Source organism: Sardina pilchardus, chromosome 10 (genome assembly GCF_963854185.1).
Source record: "Sardina pilchardus chromosome 10, fSarPil1.1, whole genome shotgun sequence".
NCBI lineage: Eukaryota > Metazoa > Chordata > Actinopteri > Clupeiformes > Clupeidae > Sardina > Sardina pilchardus.
In genome coordinates, this window is record NC_085003.1 from 24,738,079 (window position 1) to 24,760,083 (window position 22,005).

Here is a 22,005-nt window from a genome sequence, read left to right on the forward strand (position 1 = left end):
TCTCCACCACGCACGCACGCATGCACGCACGCACACACGCACGCACCCACCCACCCACACACCCACACACACTCTCTTTCTAGGGTGAGCCAAGGATTATAGGGATGTATGATATTGGATTTCTATCAATATGAGATATGCCTAATATTTTTCAGAGAGCACCAAGTCTCACCTTTTTACTAATGGCCTTCACACATGAAAAATAAAGAAAACATGTCAACTTACACTAGAAGTAAAATATGTCCCATTTATCTTTCAAGCATCATTCAAGCATTACACAGCCAGGTTTGCTTTCCAGAGACTTAACCAGCAGGCCATACAGGATCAGACCTGCTCATATCTGCTAATGATGCCTCTGACCTTGTGCAGTTTTTCTCGGGGGGGCATGGACATCTGATGTTGGCGTACAGTACGTCTCAGCTAAATGAGAGAGTGTTGAATGATCACACACCTACGGTGGCTGAGGTGCCGGGGTGAAAGCTGTCGTTGCAGAAGCGGCGCAGCAGGGAGGTTTTCCCCACACTCGAGTTGCCCACCAGGACGATCTTAAAGAGACGGTCTGGAGCAGCGCAGGGCGTCTTTTCAACCTGTGAGAGAGAGAGAGAGAGGGAGGGAGAGAGAGAGAGAGGGAGGGAGGGAGAGAGAGAAGGAGAGAGAGAGATGAGAGAGAGAGAGGGAGGGAGGGAGAGAGAGAAGGAGAGAGAGAGATGAGAGAGAGAGAGGGAGGGAGGGAGAGAGAGATGAGAGAGAGAGAGGGAGGGAGACAGAGAAGGAGAGAGAGATGAGAGAGGGAGGGAGAGAGAGAAGGAGAGAGAGAGATGAGAGAGAGAGGGAGGGAGAGAGTGATGAGAGAGAGAGAGAAAAGGCAGAGAGAGAGGGAGGGAGAGAGAGATGGAGAGAGAAAGACAGAGCATGTAGACAGCTGTCTTTACTGAGACCATACCATGCCCCTCTTGTGAATGCTAATGTAAACTCAAAGCCCATCTGTGGATAATCTTGGATGTCAAAACCACTGAATAGCCGAACTACATCCCACTCTGTTCACTCCGCTCTGCTCGTCTCCTGCTTCTGCTCACAGTGGCCTCGGGGAGGTAGAGAGAGCGCGGTGTCTGAACTCACAGAAGATAACTACCCAGTAATGAGAGGCTTTGAGAGGCTCAGAGAGCCATAATGAAGGAAAATGAACATCAGGGCCTCAAAGAACAGGGGCAGCAGTGTGCCCACCCACACAATAGACAGACGAGGATGGAGACCTCCACGCAATGGGACAGAGGGCTCTATTCACGTGGGATTAAACATTTTGGACGTTTGACTGATGCCAGTAACAACTGCTGACATTCTGGAATATAAGTCTTGTGAGAACGTGCCATCTCGACTGGCCACTTCGGTGAAAATGACTTGGCAAAAAAACCATAAAAAATCAGTCCTTCTATTGAGAGTTTCATAATCTGTAGTGATCTATGTAGAAACAAGAGAAATACACCAATTTCACCTTAGAAAAAACCCTGTCTGAACAGAGCGTCAGTGTTCTCTGCGCGTGTGTGTCTGAGGACTGATGAACTCAGCTGTATCTGTGCTTCCCTTAATCCTTCTCAGCCTTTTCTACTTCAGACCAAAAATCTGACTTATTATTTCACTGTTTTTGAGAGTAGTACATTCAGAGGATGAAGCAGAATCAACAGCTGAAACTCTCATGACTGTAGTTGTCTGTAGTTGACTGACTGTTGACTGTTGTTGACTGACTGTTGTTGACTGACTGTACAGTAGTTGACTGTTGCTGACTGACTGTAGTTGACCCTAGTTGACTGACTGTAGCTGACTGTCTAATGTTTTGACGACCTGAAAGTCCAAGTGCTATTAGAACGTGTCCTCTTGCACTATCTGGATAATTGATAGAGAATCACAAACAAAAAAAAGAAAAAGGAAAGCAGCCAACAAAACCATCCCCTTAGGTACCCAAGATGCTTACGTCGCTTGCGGTTTCCTTGCCGATGGGCTGGTGGCGGGGGGATATGGGGGTGTGGGAGCGGCGGCTCTCAGAGCTGGGGGTGCTGGACCGGGGAGGGTAGATGTTGCTCATCTGCAGGTCAATGCCATCCTCCAAGTCCTGCAGAGAAAAGGCAGGTGTGCTTAGGAGCCACAGACACGTGGAGGCTTCCAACTTCACATTCTGGGCTGATTTTCAGAGTTGTTTGGGTCATTCCATGCCAATTCAACCAGGGCCCACGCACAATACCAGGGGTCCCTATGTTACTCAGGAGACACACTGTAAAATTACTTTTATGTAAGACCTACGGGCGTGGGCCCTAGTTGAACTGATGTGGAATGACCTGTTTGCAAATACTTTTCATATATAATAGGAAAAGCATCAGGAAATACTTGATAGCACCAGTGAGTAGCCGAGTCACTCAGTTAGAGAAAACTGTCCATACTGGCAAATAAAATAATACTGTATGAGGATCGAACTGGCCAGTGGTTGACCTCTAGTGTGTATGTGCGTGTATGAATATGTGCGTGTGTGTGCATGTGTACGAGTGTGTATGCGCATGCGTGTGTGCATGCATTTACAGTATGTGTGAGCGTGTGAGTGTGTGTGTCCTACCCACCTCCTCTTCGCTCCACTGCTGGAGCTGAGGCCTGTGGTCCTCCTGCAGGAGGTCAGGCAGGTGGTCCTCCTCTATGGAGATGATGCGCTGCAGGTGTCTGTGGGGAGCAGGGTTGAGTGGCAGGTTCTCCTGCCCAACGGGAGCATTGTGGCCATTCATTCCCATCATGCTCTTCCTCTTAGAGTGGGGAGGGACTTCCTCTTCCTCTGTATCACTGCAAGTCAGACCACAGAGGTCATCATATAGGTCACATGGGCTTGCTCATACTGATCTGGGCAAATGTCTTCTTTCACTTTCTTTCTTTCTTTCTTTCTTCAATTTCAATAACATCTGGCAGATTTGGAGAAAGCTGAGAGCTGAACCAGCACTGTCTTTTGTTACAGAGACAGAAGAAGAACAATTGAGACAAATTGAGCTTGATTTCCCTCTTGACTGCAGAGCGGGAGAAAAGACAACTCAAATGGAGTGGTGTATTAAAACACTCACAGCAGAAAGTTTAAATAAAAAAAGGAGAACAAAGAAACAAACACAGGCAGAGAGTGAAATCTAGTCATTATGGAAATGCCTAAGCGCCCGTCACAACAATTAAGTCCACATCATCATGCAGCTTTAAATATAAAGTGCCACATTCAAAACATGAAAACAAAGAGCAGGGTAACTATATGAACCGAGAAAGATTCAAAAAGGGCTGGTTAACATCCTGGAGCAAACAACAACAATCTGGCAAAGAAGCATGCTCCATTTTAGCCCATCTAAGTAAATACATTTTCTTCCAATATTCCGGTCTTAAGCAGGGTTCTTTATTGAATTACACAAAAGATAGTGGTCTGTGTAGCCCTCTACAAGAAAAAAAATCCCTTCTGGGGAAATTAACCTGGAGATGAACAACCTGACTTCTGTGGAATTTTGAGAGCTGCATTATTACTTTTCATGCTACATTAGAAAATAAACTCATGGCTGTTCATCTTGTGTAGTGATATGACTATGAGGTATGACTACTATTTCATTAAGATCTCTTGTGAAAACCAACCCTTGTATATTAGAAAATAACTCATAGCTGTTCCACTTGAATAATGATATGAATATGGGGTATGAATATTGTTTCATTAAGATATCTATGAAAACCGTCCCTTGTATATTAGGAAATAACTCCTAGCTGTTCATCTTGAATACTGATATGAATATGAGGTACTGTATATCATTAAGAGATATACCTCACTTCTTAAGCGACGATAGGCCCTATTGTGACTACAGTATATAAAATGCACAGACAGTGGCAAAAAGCTTCAATACATTAAGGGGAATGTCCAGTACCCATTCGGGGTGGTTTTGTTATCAAACGTTGTTCAAAAAGGTAGTTCTTCTGTTTCTCAATGATTCATGGGTGTAACATTGCCGCACAAAATCCTTTCATCAATCAATGAGTGACATCTGTGATTATGTTATATGTCTACTGATGAGTACCTCTTTAAGGATGCCTTCCGCTCCGAGTATCTAGAGCTGAGGGAAGCCGACCTCTGACTCCAGGACAAACTCTTGGGTTTCTGGGAAGCAGGCAAAGCCATAAAACATTCACCAACATCAACAGTCTGAAATCACAGCACTGATGTACAAAACAAATGGGATGCTTGAGTAACTGTGTGCATGGATGAGGCAATAAATAAATAGTGTTGATAAAAATTGTTAAAAAAATTGTTAAAAAAACTCAGTTTTCATGATGTTTGATTGCACGGGAGTAGGAGCTAAAGACCTTTTAGTAAACAAAGAAAGATTAAATGCAGAAGTAAATGCACGAAAATGTCTTTCACTTGCTGATGTCCATCAGGTGTGAGCTATGACAACTAGTGGTATGCATATTAAGTGTGTGGTAGCCGTGATATGGAATGCCTACAGTGCAGACTGTAGTGTGTTTACCATTTTTTGTCATGGTGGAAATAGCTGAACGTACTCTCTTGGCCTAGTTCTGAGACGTGTGTGTGTGTGTGTGTGTGTGCAAAGGCTATCTATTGGGGTCGTTCCCAGCATGCTCACCTGATAGCACATATCTCTCTCATCCCGAAGGTGTTTGTTCATTTCCCTGAGAAAGAAAAAAAACGATAAAAAGGGAAAGATAAGTCTGTGTGTGTGTGTGTGTGTGTGTGTGTGTGTGTGTGCGCGTGTTTGAGTGTCTACGAGTGTTCCCGTTTCCTTCCGAGGATAAGATGATAAGAAATACGTGCTCCTGCCCAGTGGAACATATGACTTCATCCGCAAGTTTTCTCTCCATAGACACTTATTTAATCAGTTTTGAACATTTCCCCCAAGTTCAACAGAGGAAACCAGGGCCTGGACGCAAGAGCCCGGCAGTTTTGGCCGCAGGGGCTGCAGGACTGTTTTAGCATAAGAAAACAGTGACTGAGCAATCAGTGAAAAATAGTTAGTCGATTATTTGAGTGTGCATATGATGTGTGTGGGAATGAACTGGACAGGCAGTAGAAAGGACAGCCTAGAATGGGGCAAATTTGACCAAAGTTGACCGCTATGAAGCAAATGTGTGTGTGTGTGTGTGTGTGTGTGTGTGTGTGTGTGTGTGTGTGTGTGTGTCTAATTCAGGATGTTTGTTTATGTGTGTATGCACACAAATGTGTGAAACTCTCATTAAAGATGTGTGTTCATGTGTGAGTATGCACACGAGTGTGTGTGTGTGTGTGTGTGTGTGTGTGAATGTGTGTGTGAGGTGTGTGAGCGGAGAGTGTGTGTGTGTGTGCTCACCTCAGCAGGTCTAGCTGTTTCAGCAGACTGGCCCGTTCCCTCTGCAGCCCTTCAGTGACTCGGTACATCTCGCTATGGCAACAACAACAAAACACAACCATGATGCAATCACAGCATAACCACGGGAGAGCCTTGGGCCAACACACAGCATCTGACCAGCCACCAACACACCACTAGACATCAAAAGTTAATCAAACAATGGTGCAGACGGACAGTTAAATACTGACAAAACAAAATAAATGGTCATACACACATCCAAAACACCCCTCGCACTCAATCACACACTCATCAATTGTCAACCAGTCGACCCTGTCAGCAGTTTAAAATATCGAGGACATTTCAACAAACATGTCACTGCCACACACAAACGTCCACAGAAAAGGCTTTACGTCATCCGCAAACTGTAATCACTGTCTGTGGTTCCCACACTGCTCTACAAAAACATAATTCAACCACCCTACTGTACTGTTCCCCTGCTTCAACCTTTCGTACTGCACTGTTCCCCTGCTTCAACCCATCCTACTGTACTGTTCCCCCTGCTTCAACCCATCCTACTGTACTGTTCCCCTGATTCAACCCTCACTTGCTTCAATCCACCCTACTGAACTGTTCCCCTGCTTCAACCCATCCTACTGTACTGTTCCCCTGATTCAACCCTCACTTGCTTCAATCCACCCTACTGTACTGTTCCCCCTGCTTCAACCCATCCTCAACCCATCCTACTGTACTGTCCCCCTGCTTCTTAACACTCCTCACGGTCACCACCAGACTCCTTAAAATCTCACTCACAGTATTTAAAACAATCATCCTCCCCACCCACAGCCTATCAGAGGCAAATGAGCTGGTTATATAGCGCGGCTGGCACGTGCAATAGTAAGTAACCCCTGACCACCCCGTGAGTCAGTTTCTCATCCTTCGCCCATCTGGCCACAGATACTAGACTGGAGAAAAAAAAGAAAAGCTTTGTCCCCTCAGTCATCACTGCACTTAACAAACTGATATAACCTTAGTTCACCCCTGTAATGTTGTCTGTCGTGTGGTCTCTGTCTACATGTGCGCCTGTGGAGAGAGGGCTACGGGAACAGGGTTTTGGTATTTGTCATATGAGGAAAAGCATGTCTGCTGATTGTCGTGCTGTTTCTGTCTACATGTTTGACTGTGGTGAGAGGGTTATGTGGGGAGAGGGCTAATTGTTATCTGTAGAGTGTGACTGTGTGTGTGTGTGTGTGTGTGTGTGTGTGTGTGTGTGTGTGCGCGTGTGTACACTGCTACACTCACAGCTCTCTCTCCTCCTCCAGCTGTGATGCTCTGTGTGTGTGTGTGTGTGTGTGTGTGTGTGTGTGTGTGTGCGTGTGTGTGTGCGTGCGTGTGTACATATAGACGCGCGTACACACTCACAGCTCTCTCTCCTGGTGCAGCTGTGATGCTCTGTGTGTGTGTGTGTGTGTGTGTGTGTGTGTGTGTGTGTGTGTGTGTGTGTGTGTGTGTGTGTGTGTGTGTGTGTGTGTGTGTGTGTGTGTGTTGCTCTGTGTGTGTGTGCATGTGTGTGTATACAGTACATATAGACTCACAGCTCTCTCTCCTGGTGCAGCTGTGCTGCCTGCTCCTGCAGGAGGCCGAGTTGCTCCTGGGCCAGGCCCAGCTCCTGGGCGGTGAGCTCCAGATCCTGCTGCAGCTCCTCGTTGGTCTGCCGCAGCTTGGCGTTCTCCACCCGCGTCTCCTGCTGCTCGCTACTCAGCTCCCTACACTGGCCCTCCAACTGAGAGAGAGGGGGAGAGGGGGGAGAGAGAAGAGAGAGAGAAGAGAGAGAGAGAGAGAGAGAGAGAGAGAGAGAGGGGGAGGGAGGGAGAGAAAGAGAAGAGGGGAGGAATAAAATGTAAAATGTTGAAAGTAAAAATGTGTTGAAATGTTGAAAAGTGAAACAGGGAGCTAGAAAGCATTTTTCTTGATATTGCTCTCTTTCTCTCTCTCTCTCTCTCTCTCTCTCACACACACACACACACACATCACCTTTCGTTATGTGAAATGAACAGCTATGTGCTATCAGGTGGGAATGTTGGAGACGACCCCAATGTATCACCTCTATCCACAGAACTACACTAAGAGAACACCAAATATACCAAAACAATTAGGGAAATATACCATAGCAATAAGGGGTATATACCATAGCAATTAGGGAAATATACCATAGTGATTAGGGAAATAATGTTGTATTCATTTGGGAATTATACCAAATAATTTGTTGTGACCTCCCACTGCACATGTCAACTGAAGCACATGGTCGCACCAGTGCTATTCTAAAAGGACAACCAGTAGCCAAGAAGTGTGTGAGGAAGCTTTTGGCAACCACTGAGCAAATTCATGTTAGGGGGGGGGTAACCAGACTAAGTACTCCAGCTGAGTGTGAATGTCCTGGCCTGCTGTTGCATTTCAGTTTGCAAGGGGGGGGGGGGGTGTTCTCTGAGAGAACAGGTTGTAAGAGGACAGGCAGATAAGACGGCCACTAAAGTGCTACTCAAGGCCATCAGGGTAAAAATACATCACGACAAAATGGGCTCCTGTCCACCAAACACCCAAAATATGCTGTCACACACATACACAGATAACACACACATACTGTACACAGACAATACACACACACACCAGAAAAAAGAACAGATAGACACACAGGGCACCAACATTGACCCACTTTCACCAAACAACCAGCCCAGCTCCCGATCAGCCCCGTGACTGACCAACAGGGCTGTGGCCTGAGCTAATGACACTGTCCACTACTAACCAGAGTGGCCAGAGAGATTTGATGTTTCGATGTCCCTGAGATTTTAAACTGCAATGAATGGATTCTGCTATTTAGAGCTGATCTTTGAGTCCGTTTCAGTCCCTGTCTGAATGACCAATGGGCCTGGGTTTACTCAAAGCTTAGCTGTGAATTAGATCAAATCCAACAACCCTCCTTGGACATTCAAACTTGTATTGTTTGGTGATTGCATGTAGACTATGTGACTATGTATGTGACTCAAAACACACATTACAACACAGGCTTACGTAGAGAAACGTTCACCAAGCCCAGTCTACCGACTTTTCTTTAGTTCTTGGATAGCACATAGGAAGTGGGAATATTTGCACATGGCAAACTGACTCACTGGGTCACTGACAAGACCATTTAGGTCATCTACAGTAACATGGTCTTTGGGACATGACTTGGCGAACTTGAGCCTTTCCCTACATCAGAGAGCTTTTGAAGATGCCACGACTTCCACTTTTTTACACTATTTCTAGTTCTTTTTTCATTTTAAACGTTTTAAGGACATGTTATTTCAAGCTTCATGCATGGAGTATTTCTTGGATCCACCGGTGAATGGCACAGCCTTTTAAAATTCCTTTAAAATACTCCATGAAATCTCATGACCTTGGAAAACCCTGTAGTAAATACAGTCTATTAAGCTATATGCATAGAAACTACAGTATATTAAACGGTACACAGCTGTTCCTCTTGTAATACTAATATATTGTATTAATCTGATGCATACTAACTAGTATCCTGCCTTTTAAGGCCATCAACGTTGGTCCACTCATCACCCTCCTGACCTAATGCACACAAAAAAGCTTCTGTCTCACACCGTCATCTCAATCCTGCCCCCTCACACAGTCATCTCAATCCTGCCCCCTCAGACTTCATACGCCTGTCCTCCGACTCCGAGTGCATTTAAGTGCCCCTTGCCACACCATAATCGATTGTCATGGCGACCTTCACTGCCCATTGGCTTTCAAGTGGCATTCTCTTTCACTGTGTTCAGTTGCTCCATGACATGGAGCCGTGTGGACATGTGCTAATAGGGCTCGGGCACACGCCTTGCATTCTAGGAATATTGCCGCCATGTTGGTAGCGCACCGAACGTAATATCCATTCATTCAGATGCAGAAGACAAGAAGCAGAAATACAGTATTAGCAATTCTTTTCCTCTTGCTATCGTGGGTTGCGCTGTTACACCCCACTACACAGCAACATACTGTGCGACCAAGAAGGCAAAAACTAAGTAACAGGAACACACTAATAGGCGGGAGTAAATCCATAGTAATCCATAGTAAACTAAGGTGTGAGGCTGCCAACATGGCTGTCCTGTGCCCGCAAAGTGTTCACGTCATGATCCCGAGCCCTATTGGCTGCCTGCAGGTGGAGTGTTGGGGAGCTTCTCTTACCCTCCTCTGTTTCTGGAACAGGTGGTCCAGCTCACTCTCCTTGCTGGACAGCTGCTCCTCCAGCTCCTGGCTGCGCGACAGGAACCGCTCCGAGTCCTAATAGAGAGAGCCACACGGTCACACACACACACAAACACACACACACACAAAGCACCGTCACATATATCGTCGGCTTGGAATTATAAGGTTCTAACTGCATTCAGAGTAGTTTTATAATTCCACAGAGTGCCGCTTAACTTATAACATCTAAATTGCATACAGCTTCTAGAAACACCTCACCTCTTCTGCGATGAGATGTCTATGGGATCGTATGGCAATGGAAAAAGGTTTACATGGCCATGTTAGTTTAGCTAGGACGGCCACAGAATTTTCCTTAAGGCCTCATGGAGGAAGAACCAGGTCCAAACTCTGAATACTGAACCATGTCCAAACTGCTATGAACTGCTATGTGCTATGAACCACACTGTGTATTGTTTACTGTGTAACTAATTATCACACACGACACACACACACACACACACAGTAGAAGCAGATATATGGTGGGTTTTTCGCAGGTGTGTACAGCAGTCCTTGGAAACAAAGGGAGTGCTCCATTTCTTTAGCTGAATTCTGTTCCATTAATCTCAGCAACATTCAATTAAGTACTCTGTATAAGGCACCTGCCACACACACACACACACACACACACACACACACACACACACACACACACACACACACACACACACACACACACACACACACACACACACACACACACACACACACACACACACACACACACACACACACACACACACACACACACACACACACACACACACACACACACACACACCTGCAAGAGGATCTGGTTCTTTATACTCACAAATAAGGACGAGGACACACACACACACACACACACCTGCATAAGGATGCGGTCCTTCTCATTTTTAATCTGCAGCTCCATCTCCTCGTACAAACGGTGAATCTCGTCATCATGCGTTGCCGCTTTCCTGCAAGTTAAAGTCACAGTCACAATCTGCCAAAAATACACACATGTGCTTCTCACACACACACACACACACACACAAATATAAAAGGTGTCTACATTTACAGATTGCCACTGCAACAATCAACAATTTTGTTATATACCCAGTTATCTTAATTTGCTCTGGTACAGGAAGTTGGTAATGGCAACTAAGAACTGGTAACACATAAGTAGTCTATATACTTGGTACTCAATCCAACGATAATTTTCCCTATCTTGAAGTAAGATAAAACATGTTGAATTTTCCTCGAAGCAGGAGCCAGTTTCACTTGACCAGCACAACCTATTTGAACCAAAGTGCATTTTGGGAATGGTCTACGGTATGTACAGACAGACTTTTTCCATTAAAGTAGAACTTGCACGGCTATATAGAGTGCTTCATCACCGGTTTAAGACCATGTTGACAAAGACCTGAGCTGTTTTTCAGACACACACACACAGAGACAGACACACACACACAGAGACACACACACACACACACACACACACAGAAGAAACCCACAAACAAAAACAGCACTCAAAAATCAAAGGCATATGCTAAAGCGGCAGGCAGGGCAATGAGATCAGAGCCGGGATCTGAAGTGCTTCTGCTCCGTGGGCTTCTATTCAGCGTCCTCTCCAACAACGTCTCCATTTGTGCTCCTGAATACAGCCGAGCACAACAGCTGCTCACACAATTACTCATAGACATGCTCTCTATTCATTTGGTCCAAAACGCACAAGTGGAATATGATCCGACCGCGTCTTAATTAAAAGAACAGCGCTAAGATGACCAAGGATGGTTGAAAGATGGAAAATAGTCATTTCATGTCCTGAACTGGGATCAATTGAATGCCCTGTGGTAGACACAGCTATCTATCAATGACAGGAATATCTGTCTGTCTGTCTGTGTGTCTGTGTGTCTGTTACTCCCATCAAACTGTGTATCTGATTGATTTGAAATGTGGCGCGAGTAGCACCACGGGCACGAGTGAGTGCAATGACAAGTTTGACACTGTTTGGATAAGAAATGTAAACGATATCGGTAAAAACATCGGTAAAAGGAGCACGCATTGGCTTTCAACACACTAGCCGCTGGTCGCTTCCTCTCTCCCACAGTATTATTACATCCCACTCTTTTTGAGCAAATAAAGAAATAAATAAATTCAGTGCACGGGAACTCGTAGTCTCAGTGTGTATCCTCTCATCTGCACTCCCTGGATCTCTTAAAAAAAAGAGATCTTCTTGTGCATCACGATGAACAAATAAAAACAGGTTTGACAGCCACAGACTCAACTAAAACCAAAAGAACAAACAACATCTTCCAAACCCCATGTCTGGTGACACCCACTGCTCTGGGTGTATGAGCTGAGTCTTAGTAAGCACTGAGTGGAAGAAACCCAAACAGCAGCAGCAGAGTGGGTGTTTCCACATTAGAACATCACCGGCTTTAACCACACAAAAACCACATTGGTACACACACACACACACACTTACATAACCACATACGGATCAAAGGACAACAAAAGAGCCGTCCCCAATTAGCAGAATGAATTGCTAATGGTCTTGTCCTCACACGGTGCAGAGGACTACTTCCCTGGTGCAGTGGTATGGTTATGGTTATGGTAGTGTGGCAGGGCTCAGGTGATGAGATACTCAGAGAAGCCCCTTAAAGGCTCAGCGTACATGCCATCACCCCAGCGTTTCAACACACACATTTCCGCCTCACCTGGCCTGGACCCCAGTCCAGTCTAGATGTTCATTCAGTGGACTCACAGTAAGGATTTCTGTGTGTGTATTAAAGAAACAATATCCCACAATTTGCCACCTTTTGAAACATGTTTGAAAAAATGGTATTGGAACACATGCTAAAGTTGACTATAAAGAGGAATATAAAATCAACTTTTGGGAATTGATCTGAATGTCTTAAATAAAAAAAAATGAGGCAATATCCAACCTTCAAGGACATTAATTTTCTTTATAAACGAATAATGTGTCGTAAATAAATAAATGTATTGGATCTAGGACACTATGCACCCTGATAAAGTCCCCTTGTCCTCTAAAATAGCCCCACATCATCACATTTGCATTGAGCTAAATGCAAATTAAACCAGCTAATAGGCTAACTGAAATAAAACCATGCCAATCTCTAGGTATGGTGAAGGGCACGATGTGATGATGTGGGGCACTGTATAAACAAATGTGCTATTCCAAATAGTCCACTATGCCGAGTACAGCTCTGTGGTCTGGGTCAAACCACCACATGCAAATAGTTTTAAAACCCATTATAGCAAAACATTGCCAATGGGCAGCAGTTAGCATTCCAGAAAGTCTTTTCTCAGGGTAAACAAATGTGCTGTTGGTGGTGCTTGTAAGGTGTTTGCCAACGTTTGAAGTACCTAAATTGCTCGATGACTTTGCCACAGCCCAAGGCTCCGACGCTCTCTCGCTTTTAAAAGAGCTAAACTAACGCAAGGGTTACAGCAGGTCTAATACCTTTCGAGAGAAAAATGCAGGGAACACACACACACAGACACCAACACGCGAAAGAAACAATTGAAATTTGAGTGCTGACAAAACAAAGAGTCTGTGACAGAATATTCCTCCACAGACAGACACACACACAGACACACACACAGACACACACAGACACAGACACAGATACAGACACAGATACAGACACACACACACACACACACACACACACACACACACACACACACACACACACACACACACACACACACACACACACACACACACACACACACACAGCAAATAGCACCTCTAGACCCCTTGACCTTACTGACCTCTTGAGAGCGCTCTCCATCTCTCTCTTCTCCTGAGTGGCCTCCTTGATCTGCTGCGTGACCCGCGCTAGGAACTCCTCAAAGTTGGCCAGCAGGTGAGGCTCGTCCCGCCGCAGCTGGGCCCACAGGCTACGCACCTCCACTGGGCTGGAGGAGAGGGGAGCGCGGGGGGCGAGAGAAGGAACCATGGCAAGAGTGAAAAAGAGGGAGAAAGAGAGAGAAAGAGAGAGAGGGAGAGAGAGAGAGAGGCAAATGGAGGAAGGGAGGGAGAGAGAGAAATAGACCACACCTTAATGTTCACTTCAGTGCAATTCTCTCAAAAAATACAGTTTCACACAAACACATTAGTGTGTGTATGTGTAGTGAGAGAGAGACAGGGAGAAAGAGAGAGACAGTAAGGTTGTGAGAGAAGCGCTATGCACTTTCCCTGGCAGGAGCGCTATCTGATATCTGATTACAGCAGATCATGTCCACCCAGAGCCGGGCAACGCTCGCTGTCCTGTCATAAGTCCTGGTGCTCCACACTTCGCCTCCTTTTCAGCCTGTCATGACTCATGAGGAGAATAAAGACGTCTCCTCCGCCTGCTCTCTCCATCCACCACTTAACTGCTCTGTCTCTCATCGACTGCAGGTGCTATTCTAATAGTGAGCTCACTCAAGCATCTTGGAAAAGCCCCATTCGGCCTGTGTGTCTTTGTAGTGTGCTAGCAAGAGAGAAAGAGGGTGAGGTAGAGGGGTAGAGGGAGAGAGAAAGAGAAAAAAGCAAGATCTGTCCTGTCTGAGACAGTCCCACAGGGACCGCTCTCCCCGAGAACACCCAGCGGAGCGAGCACTTCCGAGATGGAACACACAGAAACTTTCAGCTTGGACCGAACCGTCCGTTCCACCGAAGACAGAGTGACCTTTCCTCAAATCGATCATGGTGATTCAGGTGATTAAGCACTAAAACTACAGAAGTTTTCCCATCCAGTTGGAGGACTTTCTTTCCAGAAGTCTCCATGTTACAACCCAGCTCATCTAATAATAATAATAATAATATATACTTTTTTGATCCCGTGAGGGAAATTCAGTTCTCTGCATTTAACCCAATTTAACCGAATTAGTGAACACACAGCACACAGTGAGGTGAATCACACAACCCAGAGCAGTGAGCTGCCTGCCCAACCAGCGGCGCTCGGGGAGCAGTGAGGGGTTAGGTGCCTTGCTCAAGGGCACTTCAGCCGTGGTGGACTGGTCGGGGATCGAACCGGCAACCCTCCGGTTACAAGCCTGATGCGCTAACCAGTACACCACGGCTGCCCAAAGTTTTCAACTAGCAATAATCGCGCCTCGGATAAACCTCATAGGCTACGATACTGCCACTGCGCAAAGCTAATCTAGCGCTTAGATGGGCAAATCTATTGTGCATAGGTATGAAAAAAATAGTTTTCCAGGGCCGCGTTTTCCAGATTCGTTAATAAGCTCTCAAGTTTTAATAACTTCTTAGGAACATTCTTAGAACATTCTTAGAGCGCTCCTAAGAAGTTCTTAGCACTTAAGAGCTTCTTAACGAATCTGGGAAACCCGGCCCTGGTCACTTTACGGTACTTCAAATAATAATAAACAGAAATGGCCCTCGCGGGGCGGCCAGTTGGACTGTACTCACTCCTCAAACACGTGGCTGGCCCCCAGGCTCTCCATCAGCATGCAGAAATGCCTTTCCTCCTCCTCCTCCGCGCCTCCCCCCGACAGATGCTCGTCCCAGTGGCTCTGGTAGAAGGACTCCGGGGTGGCCCCGTCCACAGACACCTCCTCCCCCAGCTCCGACACGGACACTCCCTGGCCGAACAAGAACTCACCTGGAGGATGATGGACACAAATGTTCACACACGTATAGTGCTGACCGCAGGAAATGAAGGGACATGGTGCAGTTGGTACAGTGGGGATTTTATACAACAGGAAGTGTGCGTTTATAAACAGGGAAAGTATTCATGTGTACATTATAAATAAAATGGGTACTGAGATTTTGGTCTGCTCTAGTTGCTGATATTTATTTGTGTTGGTGTGTATTTGTATTTGTAAAGGATCTATTATCTTAATCAGCACATATGTGACCATTCAAAGCGAAATCAGTCGTTTTGCGCACAACGTTATTTTGAGAAAATCAACAATAACAAACTTCCGGGTTAAAATGTTGAATTTCACGTTTTCGCATAATTCGACTGTATACAGTCTACAGTTTCATATCGTGAACGCATTTCACGGAAAAACATACGTTTTGACTGTTAAACCCGGCGAAGATTCAACACATTTGCTGTCATTCCCGTTGTGCACGCGCCGCTTAAAAAGGTGATTTCTCCTCTTCTGGCATATCATGACAGGTCAACCATGTCAACTTTGGATGCGGTTATCCTAGCGATAGTTTGTGTAATACCCTTGATATACATATCGTTGGAAAGCTTAGTTTATGGCCGTTCATGTGAGCACAATAACTTAATTTAATACATTTTACCGAAACGCCTGGTTCCGCTTTACAGGGTCACATATGTATATCATGAACAGATTTGACTTGACATATGTGTGGACTGGTCTGTTTGGACTGAGATTCAGCGGTTTCCTAATAGGAAAGGTCTGAGGATTTGACCGGGAATACCCCAGAACTCACTGAATCCAGAGGAGAACTCGTCCAGGGTGAGGTACCCATTGCCATCAGCATCCAGAGTATCGAAAACGTTCTCTAGGTCATCCGCGCTAAGAGGAAGTTGTCCATTCAGCTTCTGCTCAACACAAGAGAGGAAAGAAAAAGAAACTCAGGAAACGTAACCTCAATACCACGAAACTACGGTAAACGTCTGATTCCAAACATTGGCCACTTAGTAACACCATAACCTCACCCTGCCTACATGTGCAGTTTTAAACCGACTGCCTCCAGAACAAACTATGGTGTCAAATGGTGTCTACTGTAACAGCCCACGCAGCAGTGATGTTGACACACGGCAGTGAACTCAACATGGGCCACCCCTCATAAAGCCTACAGCAAACATCATGCATCCTGTCTCTCTCTGGGCCAGATGACTGTGTGTCGGAATGAAGTAAAATTAGACTGCACCCACACACTCTCACACACACACACACACACACACACACACACACACACACACACACACACACACACACACACACACACACACACACACACACACACACACACACACACACACACACACACACACACACACACACACACACACACACACACACACACACACACACACACACACACACACTTAAGGGCCCCTCAGGGACTGTGCCAGAAACTGATAAGACCACATGTGTGTCTGTCTGTGTGTGTGTGTGTGTGTTTGCCTTGGTTAACATGGCCTACATTGACCTTGCCCTGCCTCAACAGATGTTAATGTTAAATGCCAATTGTAAGGTGCGAGTTTCATGAGTTGCTCATTGTATAATGTTGCTCTTGTGAGGATAGCAATCGCTCCAACCGGAGTCCAGCTTAAGCCGAAGATCTAGATGTGACTCTCAAACAACCCTCCTACACAGAATCAATTGGGGCCTGCCGGCACAACCATTATTTGCTTTTAGAATGGATTTTCTATAGACATCCAAATCATTAAGATGGGCATGGCTGATAGAGGACAAGGCTAATTAAATGCCACCAATTAACATTTGCCCAAATTAGCCATGCAGATCATACATAAAGTCTCACTTTTGGAGCCACCCTTTAAGCCCATCTGCCTCTCTCTGTCTGTTCTGGGTTTCTTATTCATTTGAGTAGAGCGAAAACAGTTCATATATATATACACATGACTTGGTCATCAAGTGCTGACAGAGACCCGACTGTCATCGCTAAATAATGTCTACTTCTGTGCAACTTTTGACCTTTTTTCATATTAAAAATCAATCCGTAGCTTTAGCAGATTAACTAAACATATATTTTTCACAGAACAAGTGTGCAGAGAGTTTTGAGTGTCATTTGAGTACCCTGCCCCCAGCCTCCATAGCTGCATACTGTACTACTGCAGGTCTATTTTTGTTTATTTATGCATTCATTTGCTTGTCTGTCTGTCTGTTTGTTTGTTTGTTTGCATATCCACAGATGATCTACATTGATGAGTTCCTGTGGAGCATGATGTTCATTGTCACACATGCAAGCACCCCCAAGTGAACAAAAGAATATGGAAATCCCTCTGAGTCCAAGGCCAAGAGGCTCGTCGTCCCTCGTCATCAGTGGGCTCAGGATGCGACTGACAAAAGGGGCGCAGGACCAGAAGACAGGCAGCACCGCACCACACCACACCACACCACACCACACCACGCCGCACCACGCCTCGCCTCACCACACCGCACCACGCCTCGCCTCGCCACACCACACCACACCACACCACACCACACCACACCACACCACACCACACCACGCCACACCACACCACTTCCCCGCGCCGCACCACGCATCTCCATAAACACCGGATCAAAGGTGGAGCGCCTTTCAGAGCCACGCTCTTCACAGAGGACGCTTGAGAGCTGCAGCATCAAAAGGGCCAGAGCGTGGGCGTATGAGTGTGTGTGTGTGTGTGTGTGTGTGTGTGTGTGCGTGCGTGTGTGAGGGGTGGCCGTGGTCGTGCGGCAGTGCGGGGGAGTGAATCTGCACAACAAAAAGCCTCCGTTGAAGTCGTGGCAATTCTTGTGTTCTCGTATTCAATACACTCACATTCACTGGAATAGCCCGCACTTACACTGGCCGCCCATTGCAATCTGAGTCATAAGCACATATGGCTACACACACACTTACAAACACAAACAAACACACACAAACACAAACAAACACACACAAACACGTTCACTCAACATCATCTCCCTTAAGAAAAGTTTAGTTTGGGTCTATTTGTGTACTTCGGCAAATCATAATGGCTGGTTGCATAACAGCTAGCTCTCATGCAATAGACACATTTAATGAGCAAACGTTCTACTGGATGGTTCACAATACACCTCAGGAAGTTCAGGAGAAGAAAAATAAAAGTTTTGTGGCAGTGTGGCCGTAGCGAAGCCGTAGTGTTTGCCTGTGGCAATAAAGACTGTGAGACCCTGCCTACACAGTACACCCTGCACTGATAATGCCAGGAACAAACACACTGTGCTGGGAGTGTACACGGAAATGATACAATGCGTACAAATCCATTGATGTCTTGAGATGCAGGTTTACATGACGAGAACATCAAAGAAATCATAAGGGAACAAATTCCAATGAACTCGAACACACACACACACACACACACACACACACACAATCACACTTTTCTCACCTGCATGTCCCGTCGGGTGATGAAGCCCTTATGTTCGGCGTCGCATATCTGGAAGAACTCCATCACTGCGCTGCAGTCGTCCCCCAGCCCCAACTCAGCCTCCGCGTCTCCCTCCGTCGGTGCACCTCCCTTCAGTGGGCGCCCCGCTCTGGGCTGAGACCTTCGGGCGGCTTCAGAGGCCGAGACACTGCTGAGGGTGGCCATGACGTCTCTCATCACCCTCGACACCACACACACACACACACTGGGCACAGCTCTTCACTCAATTCGTCCACATGGGGCAGCACTATAGGGGGGGAGAGAGAGAGAGAGAGAGAGAGAGAGTGAGTGAGTGAGTGAGTGAGTGAAACTAGAGAGATTGATGTACAATAGAGAGGCGAGAGTGAGAGATCAGAGACAGAGAAGAGAAACAGAGAGAAGAGAGAGTGAGGAAGAGGAGAGGAAAAGAGGAGAGATACAAGAGAGAGTGAGGAAGAGGAAAGGAAAAGAGGAGAGATATGAGAGAGTCAGGAAGAGGAGAGGAAAAGAGGAGAGATATGAGAGAGTGAGGAAGAGGAGAGGAAAAGAGAGATATGAGAGAGTGAGGAAGAGGAGAGGAAAAGAGGAGAGATATAAGAGAGTGAGGAAAAGGAGAGGAAAAGAGGAGAGATACAAGAGAGAGTGAGGAAGAGGAGAGGAAAAGAGGAGAGATATGAGAGAGTGAGGAAGAGGAGAGGAAAAGAGGAGAGATACCAGACAATGAGGAACAGGAGAGGAAAAGGCGGAGAGCATCAACACTAATCCACCAAGCTACGTCCTCGGTTCCTACATACAGTCCCCACTTGTCATCTCTTAGCAACCGACTCTTTAATTACTCCATGAAGCCTCCCAGATAGACAGAATAGAAGGATCGTGAGATGGAGAGAGGCAAAAGCTACTTAACCATCACCAACCCCACACCCCCTCCAGCTAAAGTGAACAGAATGAACAGAAACAGAACTCTGAGCGCTACAGAAATGAACGCCAAGGGCACCCTACTCGATCTCCCTCTGTGCATTTCACCAGGTACTTAACCAGGAACTCGGCACTGAAACCAATTGAAAGTGCAATCTAAAAAAGTAGCCCTACATTCACTGCGCTTTCCTTGACATCTCATATCTACATCTGGCTCTTCTGTCTATTCAATTTAGCTAAATATTGAAAGCAGCGGCAAGTGTTCAGTGAGAGAGAAAGACACACAGAGATGAAAAGAGAGAGGAGGAGAAGAAGAAAACACATTTCAAGGTGACAGCAATAATAACAACATGTCTTCCTGATTCGTGGAAAAGCCGTTCCCAGGTGCACTCTAGGCAACAGATATTGCAGACTCGTGACTGCCATTGTGAGTGTGATTTGTAGGTCAAAGGTTGTGATTCTGTGTCATTTAGAATTACTTGGTTGTTGTAATGGCCCATCTCAGACTCACACATGCCTTACACTACAAAGACACACAGCGTCATATCACACATGTTAAGGCAGCATCCGTTGAGGGTGTGAGTAAAAACTAGCAAGCTGTTACCACGGTTACCACGGTGTGACTGACAGAGCACATTAGCTTGTTAGCCTGGCCACAGGGTCGACTAAAGGGATGCTTGGAAGATCTGCAGCAACACTCAAGCCATGTCATAAAGTCCCTTAGTCCTATAGGCCTTATTAGTCATTTTGACTCTCAAGGAAGTTGAAAGCTACGATAATGGATGGATGGATGGATGGATGGATGGATGGATGGATGGATGGATGGATGGATGGATGGATGGATGGATGGATGGATGGATGGATGGATGGATGGATGGATGGATGGATGGATGGATGGATGGATGGATGGGTGAGTGAGTGAGTGAGTGAGTGAGTGAGTGAGTGAGTGAGTGAGTGAGTGAGTGAGTGAGTGAGTGAGTGAGTGAGTGAGTGAGTGAGTGAATGAATGAATGAATGAATGAATGAATGAATGAATGAATGAATGAATGAATGAATAACAGACAATGTTTCTCTGCATCTACATTTGGTTATCTCGCTGAACATAACCAGTAGGGATGTAACGATGCATCGTGACACGAATAAAAATCGATACAAATGCGTGACGATTCGCACCGGTTGATAGAAAAAATGAATCGCGATGAGTCACGTGACTTATGTCACTAGGTACGGGGCACAGAACGAGGGAAGACGACGGTAGGCAACAACTTTGAACTAGAGTGTGTGTGTCAGGGTTCGTATGGGTGCTTGAAATCCTTGAAAATGCTTGGGATTTTAATGTGTTTTCAAGGTTTGAAAAAGACATCATTTATGAAGATGTTTTGTTTTTGCCACGCGTTCGCGTCCAGTTTGACGTGTCTGGATTTTCCGATAATGACAGCAATCTTGTGATGCTGATATTGACTTTTAATTTCTGCGCGTGTAAACTAGTCTAAGCTACTGTGCTTGAACGAAGTTAGCTGTGACAGACTAACCTACTGGTTTTCATCGTTTTAACCACAAAGCCTGTCGACCTTAGGTCTACTCAATTGTTTAGTTAACACCTTGTCATTTCGCGTTTGTCCCGCCGGTCACCTCCGTGCGCCCCATGTAGGCTACATCAGAACATATGTCGGGATAGCCATCTCACTATGAGAAAACGTATGACGATAGTGCTAAGAGATTAACACGTTTGCATGCTTGGTAAACATCAGTCTTGCACATAATATTGAGCTGATTGTTTTAGTGGAAATGGCTTACTGTAGCATTGTGCTGATAGATGGGAAAAGTTGCCTATTTAAAGGCACAGTCTGAATTTTAATCTTAGCTCTCCATTTAGTGTGTGCACTTGAACAACTATAATGATGTAGCATATAACAGTACTGCCCTACTGAGCAGAAAGGCAGTAGGGCCTAACTGCATTTTTGGTCGAAAATTAGTTATTATAATTTTCATGACATTAAAGTTGTTATGAAGACTGATAAGTACCAAAAATAAGCTAATGTAAAGTAAAAAAAAAAAAAAAACTCCAATAACTGCTACATTAACTACAACCATAAGGCTAAGCAACAGCATAACTTTAAGATGTTTTTTTTTTTTTTCAGTTTGCACTCTGCATAGTTACTGCCTTTTTGCTTTGCAGGGCAGAGTAGGGCCTGCCATTTATTTTAAGAGCGGTGTAGGACGTAATACTTTGGAAGGAGAGGGAGTGGTGCAATTTGATTTTCTTTAGAGCAACCTCTTCAAACAGCATCAATATCAAAAAAAAAATCGTGATAAAATCGTATCGTGAACAAAAAATCGTGATCCATATCGAGTCGTGAGTTGAGTGTATCGTTACATCCCTAATAACCAGGCTTTCC

General features: G+C 45.5%; 1 protein-coding gene and 1 pseudogene across 3 annotated transcripts in view; both read right to left on the reverse strand.

Moving 5' to 3' along the window:
• Positions 1-22,005, reverse strand: part of cracr2aa (calcium release activated channel regulator 2Aa) — a 32,277-nt gene that overhangs the window by 6,542 nt on the left and 3,730 nt on the right. For all 3 annotated transcript variants that reach the window (XM_062547991.1, XM_062547990.1, XM_062547992.1), the window contains exons 2-14: positions 18,674-18,959; positions 16,021-16,132; positions 15,022-15,214; positions 13,377-13,523; positions 10,462-10,552; positions 9,558-9,653; positions 6,929-7,116; positions 5,358-5,429; positions 4,638-4,683; positions 4,071-4,150; positions 2,607-2,820; positions 1,970-2,107; positions 452-587 (exon numbers count right to left, since the gene is read on the reverse strand). In XM_062547991.1, the coding sequence (XP_062403975.1) occupies positions 452-587; positions 1,970-2,107; positions 2,607-2,820; positions 4,071-4,150; positions 4,638-4,683; positions 5,358-5,429; positions 6,929-7,116; positions 9,558-9,653; positions 10,462-10,552; positions 13,377-13,523; positions 15,022-15,214; positions 16,021-16,132; positions 18,674-18,889 (1,729 nt within the window). In that variant the 5' untranslated portion in view covers positions 18,890-18,959. The remainder of the gene's footprint in view (positions 1-451; positions 588-1,969; positions 2,108-2,606; positions 2,821-4,070; positions 4,151-4,637; positions 4,684-5,357; positions 5,430-6,928; positions 7,117-9,557; positions 9,654-10,461; positions 10,553-13,376; positions 13,524-15,021; positions 15,215-16,020; positions 16,133-18,673; positions 18,960-22,005) is intronic.
• Positions 14,580-14,749, reverse strand: LOC134094812 (U4 spliceosomal RNA; annotated as a pseudogene).